Source organism: Solanum tuberosum, unplaced genomic scaffold, assembly GCF_000226075.1.
Source record: "Solanum tuberosum cultivar DM 1-3 516 R44 unplaced genomic scaffold, SolTub_3.0 scf00135, whole genome shotgun sequence".
NCBI classification, from domain to species: domain Eukaryota; kingdom Viridiplantae; phylum Streptophyta; class Magnoliopsida; order Solanales; family Solanaceae; genus Solanum; species Solanum tuberosum.
The window spans coordinates 72128-89374 of record NW_006239059.1 but is presented as its reverse complement, the minus strand read 5'-3'; the positions used below and the strand labels follow the sequence as shown (position 1 = coordinate 89374).

The 17247-nt window shown below is 36.5% G+C and overlaps 2 protein-coding genes across 2 annotated transcripts in view; one reads left to right on the top strand and one right to left on the bottom strand.

Moving 5' to 3' along the window:
* Nucleotides 1–1945: 1945 nt before the first annotated feature.
* Nucleotides 1946–4931, top strand: LOC102592241 (nucleosome assembly protein 1;2-like). Its single transcript, XM_006351515.2, has 11 exons — nucleotides 1946–2203; nucleotides 2288–2322; nucleotides 2399–2494; nucleotides 2879–2971; nucleotides 3044–3122; nucleotides 3210–3271; nucleotides 3359–3543; nucleotides 3624–3792; nucleotides 3889–3932; nucleotides 4183–4352; nucleotides 4670–4931. Exons 1-10 carry the CDS (start codon nucleotides 2173–2175, stop codon nucleotides 4349–4351), a joined length of 963 nt encoding a protein of 320 aa, XP_006351577.1. The 5' UTR covers nucleotides 1946–2172; the 3' UTR covers nucleotide 4352; nucleotides 4670–4931.
* A 79-nt stretch (nucleotides 4932–5010) lies between these two features.
* LOC102591914 (probable ADP,ATP carrier protein At5g56450) overlaps nucleotides 5011–17247 on the bottom strand; it is a 15612-nt gene continuing 3375 nt past the window's right edge. Inside the window, exon 2 of the mRNA XM_006351514.2 lies at nucleotides 5011–5859. Within this exon, the coding sequence (XP_006351576.1) occupies nucleotides 5230–5859 (630 nt within the window). The 3' untranslated portion in view covers nucleotides 5011–5229. The remainder of the gene's footprint in view (nucleotides 5860–17247) is intronic.

Genomic DNA, 17247 nt, shown 5'->3' with positions numbered 1-17247 from the left:
AAACAAATATTGTAAATTAACAAGTCATAATGAAAATGATATAATTTAAAAGTACTAAATCATGCTAAAATAAGTAGTAATTACATGATTAAACATCAAAGAAAAATTAAAATTAGATTTTATATTTTAAATGTCTAAACCAATGTAAAACTAAAGAACAAATATTCAACATTATTGTCATTCTTAGTGTTGAATTAATTTATTTTGTTAGTATTAGTATTGATTTGATTTCGAATTGAGCTTTATTAGAGTTACTAATATCTATGAACTGTAATCTTTATTGAACCATTCAAAATTTTAAATCTCAAAAAACTTGAAAAAATATGTTAAAAGATAAAAATTATGAAAACGTATAAGTAATATTTAGAAATTACATCAAAGTAAATACTTTTATGTATAAAATAAATTTTAAAAATTATATATTTAATGTCGGGTTGGTTTGGCTCGGGTTGACTTTTTCTAGTTAAAACCAAACCAACCCAAGTATAGTCAGGTTTTTTTTTCCAAATCAAGTCAAATCAAACCATTAGTTGAGTTTTTTCCCGGTTTGACTCGCTTTGCGGTTTGATTCAGTTTTTGATTCGATTTTGTACACTCCTATTTACAAGTTAGTAAAAATTGTTACTCCCTCCATCCCATTTTATATGCCATCGCTTTCTATAAATAATTGGTACATAATACTTGTCATTTCATAAAATCAGTGCATAAATTAACATATTGTTCCTTTTTTACCCTTGTGAGTTATTAGCATTGAAAACATACATTTGACCAACTTAGAAAAGTTAAGTAAATAATTCGTGTTCATTGGTTAAATTAATTCATATTCATTGATTGAAAATTTGAGTTCCAAAAAAATTAAATAAGGGTATAGTTACATCATTTCTTAATGCAAGTGCAAAGTAAAAAAATGATATATAAAATGGAACGGAAGGAATATTAGAGGCAACAAGGGTAATACATCCGCCAATAGAAAAGTTCCAGTGGAGCCCTAAAGTACTTCATCCAATGAAGATGTTCTAATTGGAAATAATGCTACATGTGCCAACTAATATTTCTCTATGATTTGTACGATGTCATATGGATGTATTTGGCGTATCAGTCAATTTGTCATTTTATTTTATTTTCAATACATGAGTCCTTTTCAACGCCCTTTCCTAACTTGGGCCACGAATTCCCACTTTATTTTCCAATAATATCTATCCGATTGTCCTGGTGATGATCTGATCACTTAAACCGTAAAACCCTCGACTTCAGTGGCGAAACTAAAAAATTTATGAAGGGTGTCCAAGAATAATGGTGTGTGTGCCCGTCAAAATTTTAAAAAAATTATTGTGATACTTGGGTTTGAACCCAAAACACCTTCATTCAATTGAACACCCTTTATCGCTGCGCCAAAGGCATAGATTTTGTTAAGGGTGTCCAACTTTAAATATATATCCTTTAAATGTAGAATTTGATATATATAAAACATAATTTTCCGACTCAGGGTGTCCGATCGGACACCCTGAGGTGGCTGTGGCTACGCCACCGCTCAACTTATGCTTTTCTTCGATCCGCCATGCCAATGAATCCCTGATGCCACATGTCCACTCTACACTCAAACACATGTACAAGTTATTTTCCCTAATATAATACACATACATGGTTTTGACTTTTAATAAAGATCCACCTTTGAATTAAAAATAAAATAAAAATATGACTACTCGATAATAAGTACAAAATGAGAATAAAAAAAATGTAACAACGCTATCATGTTACATTAATTTGAATCCCTTCATGTTACATAATGCTATAGTAAAATTTAACTAATAATTAAAATAAATATTATATTTAAACTAACAATAAAATACAATATAGTGGCATAGATAACAACCATCCAAAGTAGGAAGCCAATTAAAATTCACAACTTCTACCCCTTTTTCTTCCCCTTGTCTAATCACCTTCATGACTTTGTGTCCTCTATCATTTTCCCTATAGTTAATTAAGATGGAAATTTTGTTTTCTCAAGTGTAGTAAAAAGATGAATAGTTGACAGTCCAAGTGTGCTGGCAGGAGTCAAAATCATTACATATCTAATTACACTGCCACCACACACAAAGGCAACATTTTTTCCAATTTGATTTCTATTTTAATCGTTTCAATTGATCTTGCACTATTGAATTTAGTACAACTATGAGTGATCAAAAGGATCAGGTCACTATTGGTATGAAATGAATTAATTGGATCATTTCATTTGCTAACTGATCATTCATTCACATTTTGATTGTTTTATCTGTTGTTGTTTTAGCTCTTTCTGCTGAGGATCTTGTAAATGCCATCAAGGTTCCTACTTGAACCAAAAGTCATTAGTGATTTGGATTCATTTTTGAATTTTAATGTTTGGTTAAATATGTTGCAGAACAAGCTTCATGATTTGACAAGGGATCACTCTGGTTTTCTGGACAAACTTCCGAAAAACATTAGGATGCGTGTTGATGTACTCAGAGAGATTCAGGTTTTACTCTATATTTATCTGTCTATGTTGCAGAACAAGTTGTTTATACTATAGTAAGCTTGATCCTAATTATTAAGCGCGATTTCTAGTTGTTATTTCCCCAATGCAATAAGTACATTACTCTATTACAATAAAACATAATTTGTTTGTAACCTTTATTAGCATCATCTGATTGAGTTTAATTTGATTACTAGTTAAGTTATACTATAGTTAATGTTGACACAATCAAGAAAAGATACAATGTTGCTTCGTTTAGTTTTTAATGTTATTCTCTCTGTTTTGTCCTCTTTTATTGCTTTGATTTCAGTAAGGATTCAAAGCTTAGTCTAGCACAATATTAAAATTTTGTTTTCCTTTTCAATTCTAATAGTATGATTTATGCAGAGCCAATATAATGAATTAGAGGCACAGTTCCTTGAGGAAAAGGCAGCTTTGGAAGCAAAGTTCCACAAGTTGTATGAGCCACTTTACAACAAGGTAATGTGTGTGTGTGTGTGTAGTATACATATATGTATAGTTTATGTAACATATTTTTTGGTGCATTTGCAGCGATATGAGATTGTGAATGGCGTGGTTGAAGCTGGAGATGAAGGTACAGTAGAAGAAAAAACCAATGAATTAGCAGGAGGTATTCTTTCAAGGCTATCATGTCTTAAGTCCTATGTTTTTCGAGCTTTCTGTTCTGTTCGTGATAAGAAATGAATCTTGCATTCAGTTAAAGGTATTCCCCATTTCTGGCTGCTGGCAATGAAAAATAATGAAATAATCGCGAAAGAGGTAATATGAGTTTACTGTTTCATTTGATTTTTTGCAATATAACTTGTCCCACTGATTGATCAGTCTGCTTGTATTTCGTCCGTTCAGATTACTGAGAAAGATGAAGATGCCCTCCAGTATCTCAAAGATGTCAAATGGAATAGACTTGATGATGCCAAGGGTTTTAAGCTTGAGTTCTTTTTTGATACAAATCCATATTTCAACAGCAATGTGCTGACAAAGACATATCACATGATTAGCGAGGATGAACATATTCTAGAGAATGCAATAGGGTACAACTACATTTTTCTTTCGATGTTATGAAAATTGAGTTACTTCCTTCTAATTGCATGTCTTCCTTGGGTACCTTTAGGACAGAGATAGAATGGTTTCCTGGGAAATGTTTGACACAGAAGATCCTAAAGAAGAAGCCAAAGAAAGGATCCAACGATACGAAGCCAATCATAAAAACTGAGGAATGTGAAAGTTTCTTCCATTTTTTTGATCCACCTCAACTACCTGAGGAACTTGATGAGGAAACTGTAAGTGGCTTTAGGGAACAAATCACATCAACATGTAAGTTGCTTTTCATTTCTTGCTGCCAATTGGCCTCACTTTTTGTGTGTTATGTTTTCAAGGCTGAATTGCTTCAAGGTCAGATGGAACAAGATTATGAGATTGGGTAAGTCCTCATGTACTAAAAACTGTCTCAAAAATGGAGTTATTAGGTAGACGAAAAATTGAAATGACATGAAAAGCATGGTCTCAACTTTGACTGTATATTCTGAACTTACAATCTCATCAACTTTGCTATTCTTGATAAAGTGGCTTTCTGCAATGCTAAACCTTTTCGGAGAGATGCTATTGTATTCATTGAGGAAGAATGCTACATTACAAGCCTCTTAAGCAGTTGTAGTGATTTGCTATTGCAGGTCCACCATTCGAGAAAAGATCATTCCTCATGCTGTGTCTTGGTTTACTGGAGAGGCCGTTCCCATCGATGATGATGATGACGAGGAAGAGGAAGATTATGTGGAAGAGAATGATGAAGAAGAGGATGATGAGAAAGGCGATGAAGAAAATATTAAAGAAAACCATTAAGGTACAATAGTCCTTGTCCTTCGCTCGTGGAGAGAAAGAAAGAAATCCTCAGCATTTATAGTTGAAAAACACTTGCATAAAAGTATACAACTGCTAAGATATTCTGAAATGTAGCTTCAGTAGATGTTTGACCTTACAGCTATTTCAGTGATTTGTTTGCGAATGTTGCATGCTAGTTCATATTCTTGTACTGCTTTAGCATTTTAGTGATTGTTTGCCAGATAGAAGTAATAGTAGATTTGAATTTTGCATCATATTCTTGTTATGTTTCCTTCTCTTAGTCCAGATAACAGCCTCCTTCACTTATGGTAATTGCAGGATGGCAGTGAAGAAACTAGACGACAGTAAGAGGTCTCAGACGCTGCTCGGAATTGTACCTCTGTTGTGATTGTGTTACGTAAACCATTTGCTAGATATATTGATTTTATTTATTTATTTGTATTTTTCTCCAAAATAGATTTCTGGCAGGAAGACACTATATTTTTTAACAAGCTGGGTTTTGAGCTTGCAATTTTGAATTTATTATATTGGATACTGTATTTCTGTTATTGTTAATTCTCACAATCCACTAGTTTGAGAATTCTGGATCCGCCACAGTATCTATTGTTTCCATACATTACGGAACACAATATTTCCACGAAAAAAGTACACTGGAAATGTAACAGAACTGCAAAGTGCTCAACTTTGATTGTAAAATGTTGTGATATTTATTGTGATCCAAAAGCGGAAAGAATCAGGACAGGTTTTACAACATTGTATGTTTTGTCACTTTTGAGGCTATCCTATCAAAATGCATCCCTACAAAGTAAGGCTAACATATTTTGGGTACTCCTAATCCCATTTGTGTGATGATTAATATTGACATGAAACACCTAATGCTATAATCCACTCCAATTCATGAACTTTTTCACCTCATCATATAACACTAAAACAGCTGCAGCACCAGTACTTCTGAAAATATTTGACAGAGCTCCACGGTAAAATGAAGTAAATCCTTCTGTCTTGTAAATCCTCCGCCAACAATCAAATGTGCTTCTGAACATTGGCTTTTCTAAGCCAGATTGCATCATCATTCGCCTCCGAACTGTATCCAAAGGATAGGAAAACAGGCCAGCAGATGTTGTGACTGCCTGAGCAACCAACCAGCGTTTCCATAATGGCACCTCTGCTTCATAATTTTCAGCCATCCTGTCTTTTATGGTGTCAAAACCCCCAAAGTAAAGCCCTCTATGAACAATCATTCCATGGAGAGAAGCGGGAAGCCCCCTGTAAATGCCTCGAATTCCATCTTTCTCATGTATTGTCCTCAGAAAGTGGTAAATGCCACGGAACTGACGAGTTTCATACCGACCAAGGTCAGCTGCGAGTCGTGTATGTGAAATATCTAGTGGATAAATAATGATCAATGTTGTACAACCAGCTGCAGACCCAGCAATAAAATTAGCTGATGAGCCAGCCAAAAAGTGACCATCTTGAAAGTTGCTGTGTAAAATATTCCTATAGAGATCCTGCGTTCAGAAAATATGTGATTAGTTCTTGAGACAAAATAGGCAGTAAATGAACTCTTCAATCCTCACTCAAAGGTACATCATACACTACAGAAGCTATAGAGGATATCACTGGAAAACGTAATGAAAGATCTAAAAGAATAGCTGCGTCCTTCAGTTTCAAAAAAGAATTGCCACGTCCCTCACTCCCTCTCCCACGGGAAGCATGCACAATTCCATATCAACCACTAAAAGGTCATTTCTATGGTACCTCATACCTACACTAAATATATATTGTGCAGAAAATTATCAACAACCATGTTGGCATATGACATGGTTGGTTCTGTGAAACCAGAAATAGGTTGCAGATGCCGTCGGATGGTTGTAAGTTTATAAAGGACACTTGCTAAAATAGTCAGGAAAGAGGCAGCAGATATGAAATTCCTATTCGATCACATAATAATGAGAAAAGTTTCTTTCTTGAAGAAAAAGAAAATCTGTTCCTGACTCAGAACTCTGTGTACGTGGATGGACAAGCTGGAGTGAAAATAACATGATCGCATAGCATATGCAACACTGTAACAACTATACCTACAGAAATAAAAACAGATATGATGGATTTAACATGTCACAAAAACAACGAAGTAGAAAAGGTTCTCTTTTCTTTCAACAACGAAATGACTTGCGACTCTTAAATATTTTGATGTTAATTGTTTTCCAATTATAATGAGTTATCAAGGAAACAATTATCAATAGACTATTATGTGGTAAACTAAAGCCATCAAGCCATTGCAATGCATGTTTTATGTTGTACAAACGATTCATGGACCTCATTCTCCGATGACCTTCCCTATCAGATTCCAGAAGACTGAAAATAGAGAAAAAGTTGAAACATGCAGCGAACTCAAAAATATTCTCATAAAGAGTCATCTCTCACTGTTGTAACAAGATACTTGCTAGCAAGAACAAGAAGCATGACCGGTTTCAGGTTTACAACTCAAATTCAAGCAATTAGCAACAGATTACGTTTTTTGGAGACTTAATCTTTTGTATCTAGATATATCTCCAAGCCATCCTTAATTCTGTCAGTTCATCTTTTTAATTTAGATTCAGCACTGGAAAATGATAGTCGATGCAAGTTAGAGTATTAGCAAGCTATAAATAATAACACAAACTTTTCAAACAAAATTCAATTATTCTTAAGTATTCACAAACGCCATGAAAACATGCTGTTAATGTTTCCATCACAGCCACCACTTTATCTTGTAACTCAACATGGTCCGCAAATAGGCATAACATTTAGGGGTTCAATGGTCTGAAGGAGTGGGAAGGAAAGAGAAGGACCCTAACAAAAATAGTTGACTTCTAAGACCCATTTTTCCATTTCACTCCTTGCATTCCCATCCTAAGCAATTGATCCAGAGGTAGCATACTTGAGTTGTACTTGAGTCCGAACAAGAACCAGAACCAGTTGAACATGATTCTAGCAAGACCGTAATTTGAAGGAAATAATGAGAGCTTCCTAACAAATTACACGTGTAGTGTAGTGTTATGCTCACTTTAGAATGTGGAACTACATTGAATGCTAAATCATTGTTGTAATGCTGAATTACTTAATACTTTCGTTTCTTATGCTAGAACAAATGAAATAAATCAATTCTTATGTCCTTCATTTATTTTCATATTTTTCTCTTTAGTATCTGCGTTTAATTCATGATGTGTCCCCTAGTTTTCAAGATATTTACATCTTCATGTCCACATGGATTGCCACTTAAACTTCAGCAGAAGATTTGAAATAATTCTTTTCTGACTCATCCCAGGTTGGCATGCAAGTTTGAGACTCGAGAGAGTATGGGCCTGCCGCTATACCCTCCTCCCACTTAAATATCAGGCGTTATTCAGCCGTAGGATTCGAACTCGTGATGTGCTCCTACTACACATCCGCATTGTACTTTCTTTACTGTTGAACCAAAGCCTTGGGGGTAAGATGTGGAATAAATCTTTGGAGAAGTCGACCCAATGATATATACTACTATCTTATAAAGGGGAGTTAGCAGGCACAACGTCAACATGCATGCTTAGGCTAAGGGCATTTCAGACATTTCCAACTTCAGTCCTAACCTTCAATACAACATGTGAAGCTTTTAGCAGACAAATAGCAAATGTACACATGAGGATATTAACAACAGTTGTGCTACTGTTTGCCTTCTTACTGATTTATTGTTTGCACATAATTCTCGATTATGTGTTATCCTTAATTCTCCGGGCTCCTCTTTTTGTGTGCTTACTGTATGTGTCTTTAGTTTATCCTCTGCCCCTTAGATGTTAGAGAAAATTCTTCACTAAATCAGCCTTTTGTACTGTGGGTGTCTCAGAAAGAAAATTCAAGGAATACAATATGAGAGACATTAATTCAGAGTTATCAAAGTTGAATTGAAGAGTCTTGTATGCTTGATTATCACTGGCTTTCGGGGGAGAATTAACTTGAAAACCTCTGACAATACTTGGAATGAAATTTGAAGAGTCTTTATGATCAAGTAGAAGGGAGACTACTAAATTTTGTAACAGTAAATGTGATTAAAATTGGTATTACTGCCATGGGTTGTGTTGGAAGGTTTTTGGATTTCCCGCAACAAGACAGTACAACTCACAAACCTACACAAATTTTGATCATAAATTGATGCACAAATGAACCTTTAAAAAGGAAAAGGATAATGTACACTTATGCTCAAACCAAGCAGGTTTATAATTTCACTGGAAAATAATTGTTAAGAATTTTAAGTCGCACCTAATATTTCAATTACTTAGAGCAGAACTCCATCTGGATTTTAGAAATGATATATAATCTTGAAATGTTTGTGCAAATATCTGTTTTTCACAGAATACCATATTAATTTTTAAGTTATAGTATACGTAGGAGAACCTATCACTTGCAAACATTACCTAAAGATTTAAAAATCACACATTCGAAATTTATACTTCTATAATATTTTATAAACGTTATTTTAAACTCTCTGTCTCAATTTATGTGGCAACGTTGTAATTTAAAGATTCGAACTTCAAAACTTTGACCATGAAGTTTTTTGAAGTTAACTTTATATATTTGTAAACTATGTAAAAAGAACCATAAATCACAATAACTTAAAATATTTAAAAGACAATAAAAAGAATTTTTTTCAAAGAAAAACTTGATTGACTCTCAAAATTCCAACTGTGACACTTGAATTGGGATGGAGAAAGTACTATCAATCTAGAATTCATAAAAAAGTTAACTATCAATTTCAATATTTTCACCTATGATTGGGCCCTTGCAGAGCACAGGATTTTATAACTAGTGTTGCATACAAATTTAAGAGGAAAATTTTCACACTTACTGGGGCAAAGGCCACTGTGTTCCTTTCAGTTTGTATTTATCCTTTAACTTCTTAAATTTTCTTTCTATTATTTACTGCTGCTATGCCTTTTCATTTAGCAAACTCTTGGCTTTTCTGTTTCTCTTTCTCCAATCTAACCACTGTGGTGATGTCCAGACTAGAAGGACTGATAACCATTGCTTTTCCAGTAAACAATGAATGTGAAAATAGGGATGGAACTGAAGCAGGGTAAAGTACTACTTGCTACAAGTAGAGTGAAGAGAGGCGGGATGGAAAATGTTATGTGGGAGCAGGGCGGGGTGAGAGAGCCTTCCAGAGGAGACAAGGTGAGGCAGGACAAAGTGAAGTGAGAAAAATCAGAATGGGCCGAGTCACCATTTCTTCTCTCTCCTTCTACAACTGCATGACTATCGTCAGCCAAAAATACCACCCATAGGTGCCCAGTCATTTTCACCCTCATCCATGATGCAGTAACAGCGTTTTTTTCAAGACCCTCCACCTGTGCATTCTATAGAAAATTCCTAACCAACCTCTTTCAACCACCCAAGACCATCCCTTGTACATAAGAAAATTTCCTATATTTTTTTACATAGGTCTGTTTCTATTTCTGTAACACAGTACATGGGTTGTACTGAAACCATATTTACAAAAGATCTCAAAATCTACTGTCCTATCCTTATAATGAGTCTAAGACGTCAATTATAGAGATAGTATCATTAGAGTATATCTGGTTACACCAAAAACATAAAGTCAAAATACAATTCATTTTGATTTATTGTATGGTATTCTCCCTATTCTCAAAACTTTGAGGTTCCACTCCTTCCATATTGTCCACCATATAGCTGCAGGTACATTTCTCCCGTTCCTGTTCTTAGCATGTACTCCTGCTTCTTCCCAACTATGTAATGCTTTGTGATTTTCCCTGACATGGACCAAGATATGTTTTTGAGGCCTGGGAATAATCTCTACAATTGACTTGTGATCTTGGAATGTATAAATAGATGGACCACTGTTTCTGCAATTTCCCCACAGAAAAAACATCTGGAACATAAGGGAATCCCCTTTTTCATCAAGTTATCTTGTGTCAGCATTACTTTCTTAGCCAATTACCAGACAAAGCAAGCTACTTTGTGTGGGACTTTGGCTTTCCAAATGTGTTTCCAAGGCCATTGGAGTATCTGTTGGTTTGGTTGGTTCATTTTCCTATAGGCTGCATTTACTTTAAAAGTCCCATTACTATTCCCTGCCACTGTAGCATGTCTTGTCCAGCCTTCAAACCACTGAATTGGTCGATGGTGCTGAAGAATTCTATTACTCTCGGTATTTCCTAATCATTGAGGTGTCTCATGGACACAAAATTCCACCCTTGAGGTGTCCACAATTATGCTATAGAGCTCTATTGATGTAAATTTAAATTATAAATATCTAGGAATAGTGTCTCCATGTTGCCTGCTTCATGCCAATCATCCTTCCAAAAGACAGCCATCTGCCACTTTGACTATGGTATTAACTTTGAATTCATTCCACAAATTTCTGATAGATTTCCATAAGCTAACACCATAAGGAGTAGTGACCTCCTTTATCATCCAGTTATCATTCTCCTCATATTTAGCTTTAATGACTCTGCCCCATAGACTCTGATTTTCATTTGAATATTTCCATAGCCATCTCATTCTTAAAGCTTTACTCTGATTCTTCAGATTCTTGATCACCAATCCCCCAAATCTCTTCTCATTGATCACTGACTTCCATTTGACTAGGTGGTAACCCTTCCTGTCTTTGTTCCCTAGCCATAGAAATTTCCTCCTGATGCTATCCAACCTATTGGTGATTCTTGTTGGGATAGGAAATAACGACATCAATATGTTGGAAGTGCATCAAGCACAGAGTTTATCAAAATCAATCTTCCACCCAGTGAGAGATATTGGGACTTCCACCTTGCTAACTTCTTTCTCAATCACCCTATTCCAGATATCCATAGACATAGACTTGGCCCCCAAGGCAATCCAAGGAAGATAGTTGGTAGAGCACCCACTTCACACCCTAAGATTGTCTTTAAGATTTCCATGTTTGGCAATTCATTAACTGGGTATATAGGAAGCTTTTCCTCCAGTTAACATGTTAACCTAACCTCTCTTCAAATATTACCAAGATCAGCCTCAGTATTTTGAGATGCTCTTCTTCAGCATCACAAAATATAAGTGTCATTTGCATACTGAAGGTGAGTTATCTTCAAGCTATCCCTTCCAGTTCTAGCAACCTCAAATCCTCTTAACCAGACTTCCTTGCTTGTTGTCTTAATCATGTTGTTCAGTCCCTCCATGACTAAGAGGAACAAAAAGGGTGATCTTGTCTTAGTCCCCTCTTTGAATTAAAGTAACCTGCTGGTGAACCATTAATAAGTACAGAGAAGTTCACTGTTGTAGTCAACATTATCTAAAGAAGAAAAGAGATGAATAGATTTTCAGACCTAAAAATTCAAACATCTAGTCTTTAGAGGAGTTCGGTGTTCGATTCCTAAACTTTGTTCCAAGAATGATTGTTAAGTGTTATTTTTAAGAAACTCCAGACCTGTTTGTCTAGTTTCATTCAAGGTCGCGGGATTTTCTGATATCGAGAAAACAGATGAACTGTAAAAGAAAGAGGGAGATAACTCTGTGGAGCAGGGTAGTTTCAAAGTATACAGGGAACAACATTAGTGGGTAATGAGCCTGTGAGGCAGGGTTGTGTTGAAGAGGGGTAAGCCAAAACTGCCCCACTGCCATTGTTCCCAAAAAGCAACCCAGAGAAATTATATATGATTGAACTGTTGCATATGCAACTAGGAACATTACACTTGAACACCTCTAATGACCACAGACTGAGTTTCAGAATTCTCACTTTACTCCCAACAACTCGGATGGAAAAAAAGTTGATTTTGTTGCAGAGAAAGCTGATTTTGATTCCAATAATCATGTTTCCAAATACAAATCGTTGTGGGTTTAGTTTTTTCTGATACCTCTAAAGCAACAAATTCATCCTATGCTTTTAGAAACAAAAGGGATGAAAGGATTAGAGTGGACTTGACGTTTACACGTAAAGATACTGGAAAGAGTTGGAAGCGGGCACCAGATTACTGTTAACTATGCGAAGCACAAAAACAAGAGACTAAAACTAGGATCTTACTGGCAGTTGATTCCACATAAAGTCCACTACCATTGGCAGATCGGCTAATCCAAGAAATAAGAAAGAAACATACTTCATTGCATATGATCTTAGACAACACTATATTTTTATGCTAGGACTCATTGTCATAAACCAAAGACATTGAAATACATTTTTCCAGACCAAAGCAGTTGTTACGTGAGTTTTGAACTGCTTGAAAGAAATGGAAACAGCTAGGATGGTAAATATAGCAACATACCCCGTGTAATCCCGCAAGTGGGTCCGGGGAGGGTAGAGTATACACAAACCTTACCCTTACCTCATACAGATAGAGAGGTTGTTTCCGATAGCCCTCGGCTTAAAATAAAGCATATCCAAGCAGTTTGAAAAAGGGAATATGTAAATAATAGCAGTAGCAACAACGAAATAATGTGAAATGAAGAGCAGTACACAACATACAACATAGGAATAAACAGTATTGACAACAAAATAATGTGATGTTTGAAGCACAAAAAACACGGGTGATACCTGAAGAACAAATAACAACGAGAATAGTGCTAATAACACCGGTAAGAAAGAAATTCAAGTACAACACCAAGCCTATCCCGCAGTAAAGTGAGAGACGTCCAACTACTAACTAACCTTCTGCCCTAATTTGCAACCTCCAAACCCTCCTATCTAAGGTCATGTACTCGGTAAGAGCAAGATGCGTCATGTCATGTCTAATTACCTCCCCCCGATACTTTTTTGGTCTGCCTCTACCCATCCTAATACCCGCCACTGCCAACCTCTTACACCTCCTTATTGGGGCATCGACACTTTTCCTCTTCACATGCCAAACCATCTTAGTCTCGCTTCCTTCATCTTGTCCACCACGAAGGCCACTCCTATCTTGTCTCGGATATCTTTATTCCTAATCTTATCTCTCCTAGTATGACCACACATCCACTTCAACATCCTTATCTCCACAACTTTCATCTTCTGAACATGTGAATTCTTGACTGGCCAACACACCGCCCAGTACAATATAATCCATTTAACCACCATTCTATAGAACTTACCTTTAAGTTTCGGCAGTACCTTCTTACCACATAAGACTCGGGAGGCGAGCCTTCATTTGGCCAATCCTGCACTAATGTGATGTGTGATGTCATCATTGATCTCCCCATTACCTTGACCCCATATACTTAAAACATCCTATTTTGGGGACGACCTGAGCATCAAGCCTTACTTCCACACCAACCTCATGCATAGCATCACTAAACTTACACTCCAAGTTTTTAGTTTTGATCCTGCTCAACCTGAATCTTTTAGACTCCAGAGTCCAAAGTTTGTCTCTTAACCTCCAGCCTAGCATTGACTTCGCCGCGAGTTTCGTCAATTAGTACCATGCTATCTGCAAATAACATATACCATAGCACCTCACCTTGGATATGTCACGTTAGTTATTCCATAATTAGTGCGAAAATAAATGGGCTAAGAGACAATTCATATGCAACCCCATCATGACTGGGAAGTACTTTGAGTCCCCTTACCCTAGTCTTGACTACATCGTACATGTCTTCAATCGCCCTATATAAGCCATAATTACACCTCTAGCCTCCAAGCATCTCTAAAGAACCTCCCTTAGGACCTTGTCGTACGCCTTTCTAAGTCAATGAACACCAAATGTAAATCCCTCTTCTTGTCCCAATAGTGCTCCACCAGTCTCCTCATAAGGTGGATGGCTTCTATGGTAGATCGACCTGGTATGAAACCAAACTAGTTCTTGAAAATACACACACTCTTATCTCCACCACCCTTTCTCACACTTTCATAGTGTGGTTGAGCAGCTTGACACCCCCATAGTTGTTGGCTTGTTGGTATTTTGAATATCACCCTTATTATTGTATAATAGAATCATCGTACTCCACCTCCATTCTTCAAGTACCTGTGGGGTACTAAAAATGGCATTACACAACACAGTCAGCCACTCCAAGCCTACCTGGTTATGCTCTTCCAAGACTACACAAAATCTTGTCTAGACCAGTTGCTCTACTAATCCAACGAATAACACCCTTAAGATCATCAACCATTGTAGACTGCAATACCCAAAATTGCTCCTCTATCGAATGCTCCGTCTTTCCTAGCACAATGTCCTTGTCCTTCTCTTCATTCAAAAGTTTATGGAAGTATATCTGCCACCTCCATATGATGATGCCTTTTTCACCAATACTCTGTCATCCTATCTTTTATGCACTTCACTTGGTCCACATCTCGAGCCTTCCTCTCTCTCACCTTGGCTAGCCTATACAACTTCTTATCTCCGCCTTTGTTCCATAGATCCTCATATAAGCATTTGAAAATTGTCGTTTTTGCCGTTGTAACCACCAATTTCGCCTCCTTTCTCGCCACCATATACATTTCCCTCCTAGCCCACTTAACCTCCTCGTCTTTGCTCTCCTCCAACTTTGCATAAGCCGCTTTCTTTGCTTCCACTTTATGTAAGACTTCTCCATTCCACCACCAATCTTCTCAATGTCCACTAGAGACACATACCCTTCGATACCACCTCTCTTGTAGTTTCCTTCATACAACTAGATGTCTTATCCTGCTGGTCGCATCCCATTGCCACCAACTTCTCCCCTATAACCTGAACTCTAATAGGAGTCAAGCCACCCCATCTTATCTTCAGTTGTATGATTCTCACCCAAAATAACCTTGCAATCCCTGTAAAGGCCGCTATCACCCTTCCTAAAGAGTAAGTAATTAATTGAGTCATAACATCGTACTACGGAAGCTAACCAAATGATGCTCCTTCTTTGGAAAACTCAAATTTGCAATTACCCACTCAAAAGCTTTTGCAAAATCCAAAAGTAAGACTCCTTAATTGATCCACAAAATCAAAACCTCCATGCACATCGTAATAATCCCCGAAGGTTGTCCCAATATGTCCATTGAATCCCCTCCTACAAATAGCTTCTACGTGGGCGGTATACCTTTCACAACCTTGTCCAAATCCTCTCAAAACGCTTTATGACATCCTCGCTCATGCCTGCTTGCGGTGCATATGCGCTAATAATGCTTAGAGTAAGCCTTCCCATGACTAGCTTGATTGTCATCATCCTATCATTGACCCTCTTAACCTCTACCACTTGCTGCCTAGGATCTTGTCAATTAAAATACCTACTCCATTCCTATTCCTTGCCTCTTCTGAATACCACAACTTAACTTGCCCATATCCCGAGCCTTGGTTCCTACCGATTTGATTTCCTAGACACAAGCTATATTAATCTTCCTCTTCTAAAGAATCTGAACTAACTTTATGGATTTCCCTATCAAAGACCCTATGTTCCACAGCCTTATTCTCAAGCTAGATCCTCCCTTAACCCACATATCACCCTTGACCATCACCCCAGCTCCATCCGAGTAGCAACTAAAGCAGAAGAAACTAAACCAGGATATACTAAAAACACACCGGGACAAGGGTAAGTTCAAGAATTAATCTATGTAACGAGAGACTAGACAAGAATTGATAAGAAAATACAAGTATGCAAAGAATTTGGACAACGACTGCACCAGAGCTACAAATAGAGGTCGTACAAGAACTACAGAATAGCGCTAAAGAAGCATATGTCTTTTAACAGGGATGAAGAAGAAATAGAATAAAAACTTATTCACTGGTCAACACACCCAAGGCAATAATTCAATCCAAAAGGCAAACAATGTAAAGACAAAGAAAATATACAGCTAGGAAACAGATGCAGAAATTAACAACAAACAAGAAAATTGAATACAAAACTAGAAAATAGGGCAGAAATGAACAAGAAACTAGAAAATTGCACAAGAACTAGAAAACAGAGGCAGCAATGAATCAATAGGAAACTTCAAGTAATAACGTACAATCACCCAACAAAAGGAAGACCAAATTGAACAATCAACTAGGAAACAGAGTAAGAAATCAACAAAATACTAGAAAATTGAACACGAAACTACGAAATAGGGGCAGAAGTGAACACAAGAAACTATAAAATGGTACAAGAACTAAAAAACAGAGCAGTAATGAATCAAGAGACACGAAATAGAGGCAGAAATGCATGAAGGACTAAACACTAGAAAAATTAAACTAGAAAACTGGGCAAGAAACTAAAAAGAACAGAGGCAGCAATGAACAAAAAATAGAAAAACAGAGTGTAAATTGGTAAATAGCATGTATTTTCAGGTTATTCATCATTTCATGGTGATGTATGACAAGCCACCCCTACCCAATCTTCATACATTCATGCAATTTAAGAATCAAATTATTTTCAATTTGTATTACCTTCCATATAGGTACTTTTGGGAGCCAGGATAAATGTGGAGAAATTTGGTTGGTTGATAGCCAGTGTAAAAACAGTTGAATATAGTTTAAACTTTAAATATAATGAATCCTCCAAACCGGAAATTGGATAGCCCTAATTAATTCGGGATTGAGGGTAGTTGATATATTAATAGGTCAATGTTGGGGCATCACATCTCTAAAGGAGCACAACACATGTAAAATGTCAAAACACTAAAGATGCAAAATGACATGAGGTCACATCTACAGATTCCTCTGACTATCTATCGCCTCAACCTTCAGAAAGCAAGTCAAAACCATATAGAACATGAGTGCTTTTCCTTTTTGTTTCTTAACAAAAGAAGTTAGGACATAACATCCACTATACCACAAATTGATATCTGATGGCCTCCTTTTGAAAATAGATCCTTAAACCTATCCATCTCTATCTATAATAGATTTTGAGTTTTCATTACTCCCCCAATTTTCCTTCTCTTATTTTAATCAGTGAAAGATTGCCTTTGACTCAACTTGAGGAAGAAAAATAATTTTTAAATTCTAAAAAATCCAACTTCTCTCTAATCACCCCCTCCC

Excerpts from the sequence above, each read along its gene's own strand:
- LOC102592241 (XM_006351515.2), top strand. The coding sequence starts at position 2,173 with ATGAGTGATCAAAAGGATCAGGTCACTATTG. Across the intron at positions 2,323-2,398 it reads ATCTTGTAAATGCCATCAAG|AACAAGCTTCATGATTTGAC; the intron begins GTTCCTACTTGA and ends AATATGTTGCAG. Across the intron at positions 3,272-3,358 it reads ATGAAATAATCGCGAAAGAG|ATTACTGAGAAAGATGAAGA; the intron begins GTAATATGAGTT and ends TCGTCCGTTCAG.